Genomic DNA, 17845 nt, shown 5'->3' with positions numbered 1-17845 from the left:
AAATAATAAACTTGCATGCTTAAACGCATTATTAAACGTGACATTCTCTATGATGAATTTGCCAGAGATGAATGTCAATGTAAGAGTTCATGAGGGGAAAAGGCATCTAATACCATAAACTAAATTAAATTTGAAAACTAGGTGCAAGCACACAATAAGGGCAATATGTAGTAAAAGGGCATTTCAGTGGTGGATTTACAGAGTGAGTTCTAAGAAACATGATAAAGATTGAATAATTAGGAGCATAACCACAGTTTTTCCTGTTACTGCTAGAAATGTGACAACTCCTTTCTCAGCAGTGTAATCCAAATTAGTTTACAGTAAGTTAGCAGGATAGCAGAGTAGGGCTGAACATAGTTTGGTAGTCTGCATCTTTTCTTTATGAGTGGCATAGGCACTTTTTGATTGCTGTTTTGTGCTGACCACCTGCCTTATTGCACAGCCCCCTTCATGTGGCTGTGCAGGAACCTCCTTGGCTGGGTTGTGGTTTTGACTTCCCTTTGAATTCAGAATAGCTATTCTTTGCCTGCTTAAAGGAAGCACAAGGAAGTCGAGTAATGTTTTTGCATTGTGTTGGTGCTGCCCACACGGTGCAGCTGTTCACAGATTGCTGCCTGCATCTGCTGAGAAGCTGCAGGAGAAAAGTTTGTCCACAAGAGGGCAAAGATGATCCTGTAATTGAAGTGATCTGGTCCGAAGGACCTTGCTTTCTTCTGACCTGTATTTTCACGAGCTGAAGCCCATTTGCCCTCTGCTTTTGTCAGCGTGACAATAAATTGAACGAAGTAATTTAGTGATCATTTTTACGGTCACTTCTTAAAATGTAGCTTGGTGGATTTCTGGTAGTTAGATCAATATTGTTTCAATGCAATACTTAAGCTATGCAGTTTGGAACGGTGAAGGTTTTGCTTAAGTTCTTCTTGTCTTGTAACCTGTCATGAGATATCTAAGTTTTCCTTATTTTTATTATGAAGTCAAGCTTCAGCTTCATGATGACTCTGTACTTATAAGGCAGCTTTGAAGATTTTTGTGGTCTGCATTATGCTGTGGCTTTTGGTTGAAAGGCCTGTTGATCCTGGACAGGCGAAGAGGCAGAAGAAAGGAATGGGGAGTACCTGTGTATTTCTTAGACTCTAGGGAAGCTAAATGAGAGAAGCTTATTATCAAAACAAATGCAAATGATGCATGCTGGAAAAATGTCAGGGTCCACAAACAGAAATGTTGGCACACATAGCTGTAAAGCATGCCAGACGGGGTTGCTCGCATTTCCAGCCCTCTGCAGGCACCACAGCAAAACTTGCTTTGAGCTGCCTGCATGTCCTGATCACTCATTCAATTTATTTCATATGACCTATTATCTCTTGGCTGAATATTAGAACAGGACTGGGAAATAAAACAGCCCAGGCTGTTTTGAAGTTGGCACCTCCTGAGGTGAGAGTCAGGGCTTCACAAGGAGGTGACAGCATTAGCACATTCTTCTGTAGCACAACTCATTTGCAGCTTGATGAGGCCAACACACAACAAGCAAATCCAGTCAGGTATCTGTTGCTAGATATTCTGCACAAAAGCTTATAGATGTCTGCGGTGCCAAGTATGGAGACTACTTCACAACTCTCTTTAACCATCACTTGTGTTTGTCATAAGACCTACTGAAGTCATAATATTGTACAATGTAAGCATGACAAGCTTTTTTTTTCATTATTATATGTTCTACATTTGCCTAGAGAATTACTATGTAAAGAGTTGCTCAAAATAACCCGTCTGATTGCCTTCATTACAGCCTTCCTTCTAACTGATTCCTTTGCACTGGCTGTCATGCTTCCAAAAATCTCAGTGCAGACACTATTCTGAAATCCCTGCTCCCACTGATCTGTAGGTAAGGGAAGAGTAGTTACTTAGTCACTTTGTACTCTCTACATAGCTAACCTATGACTTGGAACTGCTACTCTATAGCGCCAAGAGCTTTTGCTTTAGCTGCATCTGGGATAAAGTGACCATGGAGGTCTAGCTGAGAGGGTACAATGCAGCACTAGAATCCAGTCAGTTAACATAAGTCTGCCTGTTTTCTGCCTCACAATTCTCTTGCCCAGAAAGGCTTGTTTTACGAATGAATAAATGTTGTCCTTGACTTGGTACAGTTTTTTAATTGTTAACCCTTGTTTCTGGCAGTGGCGCCTCTCATTTGAGGGTAACAAGGGCATAATTATTTAGCTCTCAAGCATCACAAACTGCTGAGCTTGAGGTATTAATGGAGTGCTTTGCCACCACCATAGCTTAATAGCTACAGCTGCAGCACTGTGGTCTTGTTTGGCTGGGGCTCATGAAAAAGGGGTATGCAGCTCATTAAGTTTTATGTTAAGACTGATTTATGGAAGTAGAAATAACAGTAGATTGTGCTAGATGGACAAAGCACTTCTAACATAGGAGAAGCTATTATACCAGCAGAGCTGTGACTCACACCCATGTCAGGGAAGCCATCAGCACTAGTTTACCTTGGTACAAGACCCAGTGATCTCAGAAAAAAAAATAAAAAGAAAAAATAAAGAAAATAAAGCCGTGCTCTGTAATCATGTGTGCTGCAGGACTGTACTGTGTGTGTTTGTCAGGGGGGAGAGGTGGAAATCAAAACCTAAACTGGTGCTTTTGGCTGGCTACAGGTTTTGAGGTCATAGTATTGTAGATGGTGATACACAGCTCCTAGCTTGGTCTCTTCACATCCACCCAGCTATTGCATTGGCTCTGTTATTAGCGAAAGGCACGTGCTGGAATTAAGAGGTGTCTGCTGCTGCAGCTCCACATGGCAAAGCAAATCTACTCAGCCCTAGCCTGAAATGTTCCACTCCATCTGGTAGCTGATGGAGGAAGAGGCACATCAAGAATTAGCAAAATGGTAACTTATGCTCTTGAGTCATTGCTGCTGTGAATCATTCTCTGCTCTTCATTGAGTGCACAAGGGAGAATGGCTAAGTATTAAGGCCAGTCCTAAGCAAATAGCCTCCAAGAGACACAGCGCTTGTCCCTGGCAGAATGGTGTTTATTTACTCTCACTGGGCTGTGAAAACAAGGATGATCTAATTTCCTGGTCTGTCCCTGTTATGGTTAGGTGCCTCTGAGGCTACACCTTTGTTTTCTTCCTCCAGGTTTCTAGAGCCTTGCTGTACTTCCTCCTATGCCATAAAGGCTGCTTGTCTTCTGTTGTTCTTCCTACAGTGAGTGCAAACATTTATGAACAAAACACATCTTTTAGACACACTGAATTTACAGCTGACTCTGTTAGTAGTCTGATGATATTCTGCTCTGCAGAGATAAATAACCCACCGCTCTGCTTGGCCTACTATGTCATCCACACATCAGATCCACTTCAATTGCTGGGGCACTGTTGTCTTTCTGGCAGTCCCTTCATCAGCCACAGAAACACGCAGATGTTTCCTTCACCACCAACCCTTCCTATTTTCTGCACCTGGAAACACACACACACTGCGCACAGGTTACTCAGTTCATTGCTTTCCTTCTGTGTAATTCCCTCTCTTCTGCAGGTGCTTACTTTGCTAAGCACTTGTTTAGCTTTGCAGGGTTCCAACCTATGGCACGCCTCTACAGTCACAGGGAAGAGGGGTTCTGAGAGTGATTTACAGGGGAGCACCTCTGTACACCAGGACAGGACTGAAATCATTTAAAAGGCCAACCAAAATAATCTGTAGGCTTTGTGGCAGGGAATGCTGTCATGGAACGCCCGTGCTTCACACTGTGCTTCAGTGTTACCTCATGCTGCTAGCTGAATTCCCTCATACAGGGAGGAGGGCAGGACTACTGCGCTTTTGCTAATGTCTTAAGTTGCAGCTTATTAATTTCAAGTGGTTGCTCTGTGCACTGCTGTTACTCTAGGTCTATAAAAACCCAAAGATCAATATAAAACATCCGCAACACCTGGGGCATTTTGAATTTAACTTAGCTCAAGCCAGGATCCAAAGAAGTGCATTTCAATTGAAATCAGCCAGTTTATCTACTTCCTTTCTTCTGCTTCAAAAGTTGGGGTTTTCCTGACTGGGTAACGCTCTGCAAGATTTCTGCTGCTCAAACACAAGCTGTACCTGAGAGCAGTAGGCATGTAACCACTGATAAAACTGCTTTTGGAAACATTTATCTTATGCTCCTTTCCACAAAGATGTAGTTCATTACTATGGAACAAACGGGTGCTGCTGGAGGTAGTGTTCAGGAAGTGATAAGAAATCAGTAACCCACAGAACAGCTCTGCTCTGAGCCACTCTCTCAGGAAATGTTGGGTCACTTCGATTTTGGTTTCATTTGCACTCTTTTTTCTCTAGCTCTGCTCTCCTGAAAGGAAATGGTTGCTCTCCACCTCGTTGTTATTAACCCTCCCTATAATGCTGCTGTCCTGGTAGCTTTTTCCCAGCACAAAACAAGCAGCTGCAGTATCGTGCTTGTGGCCAGTCTGTTTTTTAAAGCTTAGCTTTCACACCACCAAAGCCAGAGCAGTACCAGAAATTTCAGAATCCGAATTCTGCCTCAAGGCAAAGTTAAAAGCTTGTCTTGGCAGCTACCTCACCCATGAGGGAGGAAACTCCTTTGGGGCTGCAGTGTGTCTGGGTCTGGAAGGTGATGAGAGCTTGTTTGATACTTAAAAAATTGTAAAGTCATTAGCCCATTAAATCAGTCCAGATACAAGATGATAGTAAAAAAAATTAAATAAATAAAAGCATAAAGCTCTTGTTTATAGGCTTTTTCTTTGGATTCAGACTCCAAGCTGGTGGGAACCCACTGCATACTGCTCAGTCCCTACCAATAAACAATGGTGCGTGCTTACTGTGTGCCTGCAAGAGTCTGGTGTGCTGAGACTGCTGGACCCTGGGCTCAGGGACAGGCAGAATAGAAATAAACTCCAGAGCAGCGAGCTGGAGGTAATGAACAGCCTCTAGAATGCCTGAGTGTAGGAAGGAACAGCTTTTCCTGTTTTCCAGCTACTGTCTCATTTGGAAGAAAAGTAATCACCCTTCTCCAGGAGGGAAAGACAACAAACACCAGTGTGACTTTCTGACCTGCTTCCATGCAGCACAGTTAATCAAGTCTTGGGATCATGGACCAAAACCATAAGCTGCATGTTCCCAACAGGATGACTGTGAGAGCACAGCCCTGTGAATCTGCAAAGGGGAAAGGCAAGCCAAGGGCACAGACCTGACACCTGTGCTGTGGTCTGAAAACTGAAGCAGACTGAACAGGAGGGGTGCATGCAGCCTGCTCAATAATACTCCAGAGCTCTGCAGAGAGCACTCTCCTGCCCCATGGGCTTAAAGAATGGCAGGTAGGCTTCCTGTAGACCCCTCTCCCTGTCTCACACAACAAGGAACAGCTCCAAGGTTCCAGCCCAGTGCCAAGCTCAGCAGTTGAGCCCAGCGATGCATAAGGGCAGCTTTCCTTATCTCTGTGGTGAAGCAGTCCAAATGCAGGTGTGTACCCCAAGCATGAGGAATGCCTAAGGCCACTTTTCAGCACACAACCCCTCCAGCGCTGCAGCAGCACTTTGCTTTCCATTGTCTCTAAGAAAAATAGTCCTGAGCAATTTTAAGTTAAACGAGGCCAAACGTGTAGCAACTTGATGCTATTTTCCTCAGCCTCTAGGTCAGGTTTATTGCAGCTTCCTTCAGATGTAGCAGAACATGACAGAACATTCCTAGACAAAATTACGTAATATATATGCTGTGGGAAAGCAGAGAAGAGAGACTTTTCTATCACTGCAGGCAGGTACACTGTTTAAGCTCTAATGCAGCCATGAACTATTGATATCTGCCAGCTTCCCTGACAGCAAATAATGTGCTTACAGTAGATCCTTCCCTCGTAATCTGTCCACTTATGTTTGCAACTGCTTTTTCTCCTTGTGTCCTGCTCATTTTTGTCCTAATGAGCTCCTAGTCCTTCCTGGAGCATCACTCAGCATCCCCCTCCCCCTTCATTAAAACCATGAAATTAATTCATTTTTGACCCAACATCCTGTCACATCCTCCTCATATCCCACATAGTGATGTGGGATCCCCTTTAGAAGCAAAGAATCCAGTCCCTTGCAGTAAACACAATGCAAAACACAAGTGTTTTAGGGCAGCAGAAAAAAAATGTCACATAACCTGCAGTCTTCATCCAGTCCTGCGCTCCTCAAGCTTTTTAGAACCATCCTTCCTCTTTTTTTTTTCTTTTTCTTTTTCTTTTTTTTTTTTTGGTAGAAGTTTCATTTCCCCTTCTCATTTACCCAGTTCCTACCCTCACAAAGGCACTATTCAATCTCTAGCTTATCTCAAACCCCCAGAGGTCAAACACCAGCTTTTTCTTTTTTCATTATGAATCAGTTTGTGTTACCTATTTTCCTCTCCTCGTTTTTTTTTATTTTTTTTTTTTAAATTCAATTAAATTCAGTGAAACTGAGCCCCAAGCTCTGCCTGTGTTGATTCAAAAGAACAACTACAGTCTTCTCGGGACTGAAGAGGTTGGACATTTTTGGGGTGGGACAATCAGAGTGACACACAAGGGAAGCTGAATAGTTTTTTTCTGGGACTTACACATCTTTAATCCTCCAGGATATTTTCTGACTCTCCCCAGACAGAAAATCACTGCACTGGTAAAGGAAAAAAAAAATTGGAGCAAGATAGCAACCCAATTACCAAAGCCATTACATTGTCCAAACAGCCAACATACATAGTTTATTTTTAAAACAGCTGGAATCTCATATTTGACAAAGTCTAAGACAGATGGAGCTTTCAGAACCAGGCTGACATTGATGTAAAGTTGAAACACCTTTGCTGGCATAGGTACAGTAGTGATGTGTCAAAGTCCCTGTCAGACAGAGCTGTCATTCAAAGGTCTACTAGTAGGTTCTGATATCACCAAAAGCTGTGCTTTTTTTCTGGTAGACATGTTTCACAAGAATTTGGGAGAAGTGAGGAAGCTATATCAGCATAAATGTCAGCTTTCCAGCCTGAAAGCATCCTGCTTTAAGAGCTTCTGGTAGGTCTTTGAACCCAGCAGTGTCACAACAGCAAAAGCTACAGGCATATCTTAAGCCTGTTGATAGGCACAAAACCCAGAAGGGAACTTTATGTCTCTTGATCCAGTGTAAACAAGTGCAGCAAAACAGATTCTTTGAGTGATCAGACAGCGTCATCCAGAAATCCTTTGGTGGTTGGACTGAAGGAAATTGCCTGTAAAGGCTCCCCCCCCACCTCCCACATGGCAGCAAGTGACAGAGTCAAGTGGGAGGCTGAAAAAAACAGATAAAGAGATGAGTGTGCAGTGCAAGGAGGGGGGCAAGGTTCCAGCAGAGCGTTGAAACAGCTTCTTCTTCACCGCAAGCTCATCCTCCAGCTCAGCCTTAGGCAGATGCATCTCCCCATCGCCACTACAGCTCTGTGCACTCAGCTGCAGTCATGCTGCACGCAGCCGAGCACTTGTTTTCCTTTGGATTGCCAAGATGGGTCAAAGCCTGTGGAAGGTGCCTAGTACCTATCCGAGCAGCGTTCTCAAGAGCTGACGGTGCTACCATCAGAAACAGCACTTTCCTAAAAGAGGAGATTGTTTCCTTAAGTACCTACCACGTCAATCCAAACTGAAGCCAGGGTGCAGATTTCCAAAAACTGTGGCTAAGTCAGTCTTGGCAGGGGAACCTGTGAACAAGCACCCTTAGTGCCAAAAAATAAAATTGAACCACATATGTATTTCATAATCTTCTGCAGTCTTTTCAATCAAAGTAAATGGATTCATTTAAATAACCTTCTTTATTCATGCTGAAGTAGTTTATCTTGGAGTGAATACAGGTTTCTTGATCCACAAGAAGTAGACTTCTGTGCATTCAAATTGTTTCCTGTTCTGTGTTGTTTTAAGTCACTTATGGAAAGAAAAGCAATAAGAATCACAGAAACTAAGCATCACGAGAAGGGAGATTCCTGACTTTCCAGGTTATCTGCTCAGTTATTTTCACTTTCTCGAGATTTTACAGAACTTCAGAAATTGGCCCATTTCTCTGGTCAAGAAGTGAAAAAAAATAAAATATCAATGCAGAGACCCATACATAAGAAATGGCAATGCATGTTGATGTGCTATGGGGCACAGAAAACCAATCATTAAATTAATCAGCAGTATTTATGCAGAATTTAAGACAAGTAGAAAAATGAACAGCAGGCCAGAAAATGCTTCTTTCCTCCAGCCTGGACCTGGTAAAATATCCATATATACATATAAAATATCCATATATTTAAATATATTTAAATATACATATATATATATGAATATTATATATATATATTTTTTTGTTTTAATTATTATTACTTTTTTTTTTGTCAAAACCTGCTGCACTGTCCTGCAATTGTCCTCACAGAAAAGACCAACTTACAAGTGCAAGTTCTGCTTCACAACAAGACATGCAAGACATGAAAGGGAAGAGCACCAAGGAAGAGGGCTTGAGCTTCACTTTTTTTTTCTGCGAAGAGTTTCCAGCTCACCAGAAATGGACTGAGCAAAAGCTCAGAAAGATAGAGGTGCCAAGAAAATAGCAGCATTATCTCCATCTCAAGGTTACAAACAGCTTCACAACAATATCAGGTGGGAAAAAACTCTGTCCAGGCTCTGAAAACATGGATCCCAGCATAGTCAGGAGGGGCAAGCCACATGTAAGAGAGGGAAAGAAGCATGTTGCATTATTTGCGATGGGCTTTCCATAAACACTATTAGATTCCAAAGAGAATAATATCTAGGAAATGCAGAGAAATTTCCTACAGAACAAGTCTTCAAAATGTCCATTCCACCAACAAGTATTTAAGAAAAGGAAAGAAAAAGATCCCACGAGCCATTAAAGCTTATTCTCGAGTACGTATCTCTGTGAGAGAATTTTTTAATAGTAACTTTGGATTGATCTGATTTTATTATGTACTGCCAGGGCTACAAGGGAGTATTTGCAATGATTTATACAAGTTGCAGTTCATAATTTTTGATGTGGGCTGAGCTGCTGTTACAAAAATTCCATAGTTCTGAACTTGGGTCAGTTCATCCATTCACAGATCAGTTTGTAACAGTTCCTTTGTTGAAAAACCAGCCTTGGAAATTAAGAATCAGGTAGAAGTTTGCAGTATTTCCCTTCTGTAAACAGATGGAGGAAATCAGAAGCCTTTTTTCCATCCCTTTGAAAAGAGAACCAAACAACTCTCCAAATGAGTTTTAAAGGCACTTACTGCAAATTGATGGAAATAACTGCAGCCCAGCTCGAGAAACAGAAGCAGCATTTCTCTGTAAAGCTCAGAAAAAAAACCCGGTTCTCCATTATATGCTTCTTCTTTGGGGAAAGTAAACTTCTTTGGGTGAGAACAACAAAAAACTTTGGTTCATAACACTATTTTGCATAGGACTTCAAGTAGATCTTCAAAAGCCACTGACTGTCTAGCCTAATACCAAAATACCCACAATCTCTCCTCAGTGATGGACGGTCCTCTTTGGTACAGTGTTTTGTAAGGCAGACATCTTGCTGAGACGAAGGAGTCATACAGCTGCATCTTAGAAAAGGAAGAGAGTGTCACTTGCACCACCACAAACAAATGAATTTAGTTGATTAAAGAACACACAGGAAACCTTGTTTTGGTGGGAGGGCAGGGGGGTGTGGAAGATGAGACAGCACCAATACTTGCTAGAGGCAAGTTGTTCTGCTCCACTAGTTAGCTGTTAAAAGTTGTCAGTAGCTGTGACACATGCGTTGACCAAAGTGTAGAATTACTCCTTTGTGAGTAGTTTTATGTAACAAGAAACATGCCGTTAATAAACCCTTCCAGGCAGATACTGCCACAGGAAAATATAAATATTCATTTTGAGAAGTATTTTGGCAGGCACTAAGCACGATACTCACTTGTTGACTGCGTGATGCAAGAAACCTTGTAGGATGACCATATGCTTAAAACACAAAGGACCGTAGCTAGGAATCCAAATGTCTGAATGAAAAAACAGACAAACCACAAATACTTACCATTAGATGACACACAATCCATGAATGTATGGACTCCTGTACATTCAACTATGTATTTTATGATGTTAACAGACCAAAAATGAAGTTATATTTTACTCCATTCTGTCAGCACACTAAAAAAAAAAAAAGTTACCATACTATAATAGCAGCCTATGTCTTGTCAAACCAATGACTGAAAGACAGACTGAAAATCATATAGAGTAGGGAGGAAAAGCTGGACAGCTACACAGTGTCCCACTGGCGAGTCTTCTCATTAGGACACTGCATCAAATGAAAGACTTTTTCAGACACCTCTGATTTCTGCTCTTTTGGCAAACCTCATTCAGACAAGTCTTTATTTGTCATCTGTCAGATAACTAAGTCAGGTATGTCATCTCCTACTCCATCTGTATCTACCAGAAATCACTGGGACCAAGCTTGTGAAAACAACTCTTTATTCTAGCGATACTGCATTTTAAGTTCTGTTGCCCACACTCAAAATTCACGCCTGTGAAGAACACTCCAGCCAACAGAGACAGAGTACATCATCCAATACATAGGCCCAGGACAACAAAGGGTTTTAGCTCAGGAGAAATAATCTTGAGCAGGTCTCTCTATTAAAGTGCAGAAGGTGGCAAATGCAGAAGACTAGGGTGAAATGCTAATTTGCAGTTGTAACGACAGCCATTTATCAAACCTAAATTGTCTTAATTCTTCCCCAAAATGCATTTGTCTTTATATGTTAAAGCTAGAGGCTTTGGTTTCAACACATATTCATTTTAGTCGTGAGACTGGAGTCTCACGAAACCTTTTTGTTGGTGTTATGTTATGGAACATTCACTGAAATTAGATAGAAGACAGCACACCAACCAAGAAACAAGGCACATCTGTAAGAAACTAAAGTGGTGAGCAATAGATTTCTTGCACTCAACTTTCACTGCAATAAAAAAGCATCAAGACTGATAAACAAGACCTTACCGCTCCAGCCACTAGTCCAGTCAAATTGTAACTCTTTGATGCTGCTACAATTGATGCAATGAGAAGAAGAATTGTACCAATTAAATAATGCAGAAATTCCTGTAAAGACAAACATAGGTTGCTTCAGAAGGGAAACTTCAGAAAAGCATTTCAATATCCATCAGAATCAGAAAAAGTTGGCAGAGGTTACTCAAACTCCATGGACAAAACATCAGCCTAGGATTCAATTTTGCCTCACAGTAAGCAGGAGTGATCTGTGTATTTGTGTTTTGAATCTTCATGAAGGTTACATCAACCAATACAGGTGTCTTCAGAAGATTGTGCTGTAAGGTGTGTTGGTGGGATATGTGCTTACTGACTTTGTACTGCACTACCAGCATGAGCCACACAATTACCATGTGCAAGGGAGGCAGGAGACATCTATTATAGCAATGTACACAGCCTACTACTTTCACGGAACCCAAGGGATGGAGACAAGTTGTAAGTGAATTATCAAAGGCCATGTTACGTAGAGAATGAACCCCTGGCAGGACCAGGATAGTGCCATTCTGGAAAAAATGCTTTTGCAGCTTTAAAAGTTGTCATTACAGAACAAACTCTTGAACCATCACAGCTTTACTAATTGTAAGGCACACCTCTGATTGCAACATAGGGACCTTGCCAGGAAACTAAGCCAAACACTAATCCTAGTTTCCCAAAGTCTCTTATAGGATTTTTCTATTCCGTTCCAAAGATACTTGAATATTTGACTCGGCTCCTCTGCTCTGCGCTGAGCAAACACAGGGACTGCAGCTGCCCCTCACACACCTTGCCCTAAAGACCCTTCTCCATCTTTGTAGCCTTCCTTTGAACACAAACAGCAATGCATAAGCAGCCTATCCCATTCAAGCTTTCTGAAAGCTTTTTCTAAACAGCCACAAACTGCAGTGCCTTAAATTCACCAGTGCAATGTGGAACAATTGGAAATGAACAAACACATAAAAGAAACAAAATGCAGTGAATGAGGAGGTCAAAACGGCAGAGCTGTGTTACCACAATTCACGCATTAAATACTGCTTTACAAAACTCATTCCATTTTCCATGTTTGCATTATCCTTACATGAAGACAGAAGTACTTTCTAGTAACAAATAGTAGAGGTACATATTTTAAGAAGTGTTGCAAGTCTAACTATAGTCTCCATTTAAAAAGAATTTACTTAGGTTTTTTTCCTGTTTAGAAGTGGCTGGAGGGATAAACGGTTACCTCACCTCTGTAAACTATTTACATAGCTTCCATTAAAAGCCATTCAAACACTTCTTGAATTTCAAAACTTCCCCTGCATCTCTCTGTTTGGCTTCCCTCACCCCTTTAGTTCTTTCTCTGTAGGATTAACATGTCACTATGCACTCAAGAGAGGTGTTGTCAGAGGTTACTAAAATCTGTGACCCCACACCAGGACAGATGACTTTCTGTTAGCTGACCTAATCAAAGCTGTTGAGGAAGTTCAGGTCTCTCATTTTCTGTGGTGCCTGTTAGCACTCTGCTAGGATATAAGAGATGGATGTGCAGGGGAAATGGTGGAATGATGTAGGATATCCTGCAGGAAATTCCTAGAGAAGGCCAGACTATGAGCAGTCAGGCTGAGAATCCCATTTCTTCCTATTGTTTAAGTTACCTATAACCATACCAAAAAGAGCCACGCTTGACTTAAATAGCACACATGGACTTTATTTTGGGACAGGATGTATTACATGAATTCTAATGTAATGAAGTGGTACTCGAGCAAATGTGTAGCTACTATAAATGACCAGAGTTAAGGCCCATCTGCTGACACCTTTTTCCACTTGTCTCAGAATAACACTACTGCCTTCACTGGAGTAAATCTAGATTTATATCAGTGTAAAGGAGAGAAAGGAGAGCAGGATCTGATCCAAGTCAGCTAGAAGATTTAGAATTACAGCATCTTCTGAACTGAATACTAGAACAAAAGCAGCAAAGGTATTTGTACATGAAAGAGAGCTTATCAACACGTGACAGCACAAGAAAATGAACAAAGTAATTCAGATATCAACCCATAAAAGAAGCAAAAAATGTAGGCCATCTGACAGACTTACCGCAAGTGGCCAGCTAACACAAGTGAGCGTCCTGTAGATTCTGAAAATGTGGATAATGTAGAAGAACAAAATCATAACCAAGTCACACATGGTAACAATCTGAAAGTAGCTGTATGCGCTGTAATCTGTCCACTGAGAATTATTTACACTGATGAATCCAACCAGCAGTGAGATCTGAAAGACAAAAGGCACATTAAAGGTTTTTAGAGCGGTGCTCAGAGGCCTATGAAGACGACTTCAAACACAACAATACGTCATTTAGAAATAGAAGACGATCATCCTGAGTAAACCTGATGGTCCCAGCCAAACAGAAGACAAAGTAACAGGAACAAAAATGTTCAAAGCTGAGATAGAGCCAGCTGCTAGAAAGAAAGCAATGGTCTCAGACGGCCTGCAGGATCCAAGCTGAAGAAGTCTCTATTACTAAGCAAGAGGCCTCAAAAAGAGAACAGGTGCTGAATGTTTGGGGTTGCAGCAGCAACTCAAGGACCTAAACCCCATGGAATTTCAGAAGGACATGGATAGCTCACTGCAGCTGAAATCACTGAATGCTGCTGAAATGAATATACCCATGAACACACCTTTAGTTCTGTTTAGTAGGTGCTGGCTGTAACTGAGATAACAATTTCACCCCTCTTTTCCTATCACCTGCACAGCAGAGTTATCAGTAGACTGCACAGCAGTACTCTAGGAAATTATGCCATCATGTCAAGAAACCTTTAAAAAGTTTTACTGTGTTAACAATGTTACATAAAACCAAAACTTCTATTACCTGTAGGCTTGCAAAGGACTTACCTAATGTGTGATTAAAAAAATCTACCCAGGGTACAGCCAAATATTTTATTATTACAGGCCTCAGTAACATGCACTTTCAGCCACTGTAATTTTCAGTTCACCCAAAGCCAAACAGGAATGACTCACACTTTAAAAGTTTCTTCAAGACATATAGAAAAAACTGAAGCCTGCACTTCAGTACTGCATGTACAGTCATCCTTCAAGCTCCTAACCAACTCTATCCATATCATTTCATTCAAATTAAAAGGAAAAAAAATCTAACACCCAAACAACATAGTCCAGTTTCTTCCTGCAAAGGAGCCAATTCATTGTCATAAGATGATGTGGCTGTTTGGATGGAGTTTGGTCAAAATAACAATTTATTGTGAAGTTCTGATGTGTGTATAGAGCTTTTGGTTGCACCTGGGGGTGTGTCTGTTTAGCCTGTCTGCCTAAGCAGGTGGAATTGGGTCAAACATATAGCAGGAAGAATCTGAGCTATGTTGTTTGGGTGCTGGATTGTTTTTTTTTCCTACATATACTTTTCCAAATGCGCGATACAGGTCAGTCCCTGCCTCCCCAACTAGTTTCTGCCCTCTAGTTTAGGAGTTTAACACTGTGGCAGCATCCCATCTGTTCAGTGCTTCTCTCTGCACCGTGCCTATTCTTTGCCTCCCAACACAGGTCTCACAGCTTAGCCACCGGGTAATCCTAAATGCACAAAGTCTTGCATTTTATGTATTGTGGAGATTTCAGAGATGCTTCATTTCATAGACGATGAGAAATAAAAGCTCTCCACAATTCAGCATTTCCTAAACTTCTGGCCAAGTTCTTGAATCTTGAGATCGTTTCAATGATCTCCCCGAAGTGAAGGAGAACAAGGGAGTAGCTGGGGCTGCAAGGGAAACAATGGGAAGCAGGAGCCAGGATCACTTACATTGACATCTCAGCTCCCTGAATCTTAACATCAGTTGAGCTAAGACACTTGACTGAGCTGCCAGATAACCTGAACCCTCAGGTGGAGATCATCATTTACTGTATTCTCTAAGAGATCATTTGCAGTGATACAAGACACTCTCCTAATAATTCAGTAAGAAAATAAAAATCATATTCAGTGAATTTTAATTCTGACGAAAGATTCAACAACAAAGTCACAGCAAGTACTGTGAGATGGGATGAGGACAATGCTTGTCTGAACACCAAAGGCTAAAAGAAGTCTCCCTTATTCAGGTGCTTTTATAATGACCGGGCTTCAGTTTTTATACTGTACAAACCAAGAAGGGAAAGCCAGTTCATGGAAATGCTGAATCTGCCTGTTAACTCATTTCACACTTGAACCATTTCCTTTATCACCTTTTTTTTTTACTGTATACAAAGGGTAAGAAGGACTGGGGCCCTGAAATACAGCTACCATTCAAATAAGCAGCACTGGTAAGCCTTACTCACTACAAACATTACCATAATCCAGTTCTTAAGCTTCATATGTTCAAAGCAGGGAAGCATAAAGTTTTCTTTTTCTTCCTCTTAGATAGCATGTATAAAAATGACAGAACAAGCAGAAAGAAGAATGAGGGGCATTCAGCGACAGGATCAGAAAACTCCTCTGAGGAGCTGCAGCCCTCAAAAGTAAGATCCAGGGTTAAAAACATCTGACCAGCTCCCAGGAACATGATGGAAACTTGAATTTAACAGACACGCCTTCCATTCCAAGTGCCAATTCCCAATTAATCTTTGTGGCCCTCCTCTGGACCCACTCCAACAGCTCCATGTCCTTCTTGTGTTGAGGGCCCCAGAACTGGATGCAGTACTCCAGGTGGGGTCTCAAGAGAGCAAAATAGAGGGGCAGAATCACCTCCCTTGACCTGCTGGTCTCACTTCTCCCATTGTAAACCAGGATATGGTTGGCCTTCAGAGCTGCAAGCACATATTGCTAGCTCATGTTGAATCTTTCATCAATCAATATTCCCAAACCCTTCTCTTCATGTTTGAATTCTACCCAACTCCCTGCACTTGCCCTTGGCTGTCTGTAGTCCTACAGAGGCAATAGGTTGGACTCATCTGCACAAATACAAACGAATGTGCTGGAGAGTAAAAAGAATCTGGACCAAACTCACATGTCCAAAACAACTTAGAAAAGAATTACCTGTTCCAAATTCAGGGCAGGCATAACACAAGAAATTACAGATAATGTTTCCTCCTTAACACCCCTGAGGGTAGCAATGGAACCACAAAATAAGAAAGGACCTTTTTTGCCCTCTACACACCCAATACGCTGGCTGGCACAACTGAGCATTTTCTGATCACGTGGTAGAAGACTGTAGTTTATCTGACCACACAACAGTTTTATAACCCAAGAATAAATCTGTGCAAGTGCTTTGTGCAATCTTTTTCTACTGTCCCACTTTAATGGATGTAATAAATAAAGCTGTGACTTTATTACCAATACTTAATTCTTTTGTAACATTTGGAGAGAACTAAATTTTCTTCAGACACAGCTACCTGCACAAACATAAATCCAGCACCATCTCCAATATCGACAACGTGCTATAAAGGAAAGCTTAATGTTCTGAGCATTAGAGACACACTTCCACAGACAAACACTGACAGAAGATAGGAGGAATTGAATGTCAGCACCTCTTGAGCTCCAGTCTCAGTTTTGTAACTTTATTATCATTTAGATTTGAGTAAATTATGTGATTTTCTGCTTCAATTCCCCCATTCACCAAATAAGGGCTAATAGAATAGAATAGCTCAGTTGGAAGGAACACTGAATGACCATTAAGTCCAACTGTCTGACCACTTCAGGCTAAACAAAGGTTAAAGCGTGTTACTGAGGGCACTATCAAAATGCTTCTTGAGAGCTGACGGGCACATGGGTCACCAATGACCCCTACAGAAAGCCTGTTCAGTGTCTGACCACCCTCATGGTATAGAACGTTTTTCTAACATCCATCCCGAACCTTCCCTGGTGCAGCTTTGTGCCATTCCTAAAGACTCGTGCTAAAGTTTTTCACCTTCCCAACACTTTAGACATATAAAATAAGGCAAAAATGTTGAACACCGCAAATAAACGATCAAGATGTTTATGACCTTAGGTCAAGATGACTGTTCTCATTTACAGTGTAAACGAGAATAGATGCCCATGAAAACCAAAATGGAACAGCAACAAAAAACAAAACTAAACAAACAAAAATTCCACCCATAGATTGATGCAACAGAGAAGTGTGTATTAATACAATATGAAAAAAATCCTAAAAAATCCAAGGGAGATGTCAGGGAACAAGTAAAAGGGTAGGAAAAGGTTAGTCTTCTGGGGTTACTTTTGGGTTGATTCATTGCCATTACTCCACACAATTAATAAAAATGAGTATCCTAAGTTACTGTAAAATAGTAACTAGTGGTTATCTCCTGACTACCATCATCTGAAATCTGGGAATAAACTCACTAACTCAATGACTCCAAAGTGGTGTTGGCAAGCGGGCATTCTTTACTTACAAGGTTGGATGCCTGTCTGCACCCTGACCATGCACACCTTGCACAAAAGACCGTCAGCTTATATATGTTACTTGTGTTTTATATGCAAAGGTTTCCCCTGGGCAGTACACACACACTCAATAATCCCCTCCAAAATCATTAACATGGGGTCCTGCCTCCTTGCACATGCTCAGTGATTTTGGGTGGCAGTCTCAAGACCCTCAGGGGATGAAGTAAGCACTTGTCTTCTTCATGACGCAGATTGCCCTCCTCTTCTTTGTTCAAGTTGGCAATTTTCCATAGCTTGTTTGCAATGATGAACAACTCTTTGTATCTTAGCTCCCTGTTTTTCTAACTGTCACGGGTTACTTAGATTTACCTATGCCCGTGACAGGGGAAGCCACCCCGTGGGCCCCCCTCCCGGGGCCCGGAAAGGAGGGGAAAAAAGGGAGTGGGATAAAACAGCGACAATCTAAGGAGGAAAAACTTATTTTACTAAATATGATACCGAAATACAAGATAACACAATATAATATA

At 41.4% G+C, this 17845-nt stretch overlaps 1 protein-coding gene across 1 annotated transcript in view; it reads right to left on the bottom strand.

Annotated features, from left to right (window-relative positions):
• Nucleotides 1–6676: 6676 nt before the first annotated feature.
• Nucleotides 6677–17845, bottom strand: part of CMTM7 (CKLF like MARVEL transmembrane domain containing 7) — a 35890-nt gene continuing 24721 nt past the window's right edge. The window contains exons 2-5 of the mRNA XM_015853996.2: nucleotides 13061–13234; nucleotides 10967–11065; nucleotides 9893–9974; nucleotides 6677–9545 (exon numbers count right to left, since the gene is read on the bottom strand). Of these exons, the coding sequence (XP_015709482.1) occupies nucleotides 9532–9545; nucleotides 9893–9974; nucleotides 10967–11065; nucleotides 13061–13234 (369 nt within the window). The 3' untranslated portion in view covers nucleotides 6677–9531. The remainder of the gene's footprint in view (nucleotides 9546–9892; nucleotides 9975–10966; nucleotides 11066–13060; nucleotides 13235–17845) is intronic.

The sequence above is a fragment of the Coturnix japonica genome, chromosome 2, assembly GCF_001577835.2.
Source record: "Coturnix japonica isolate 7356 chromosome 2, Coturnix japonica 2.1, whole genome shotgun sequence".
In the NCBI taxonomy this organism is placed as follows: domain Eukaryota; kingdom Metazoa; phylum Chordata; class Aves; order Galliformes; family Phasianidae; genus Coturnix; species Coturnix japonica.
The sequence above is the reverse complement of the archived record's forward strand: the minus strand, read 5'-3'. Positions and strand labels throughout refer to the sequence as shown.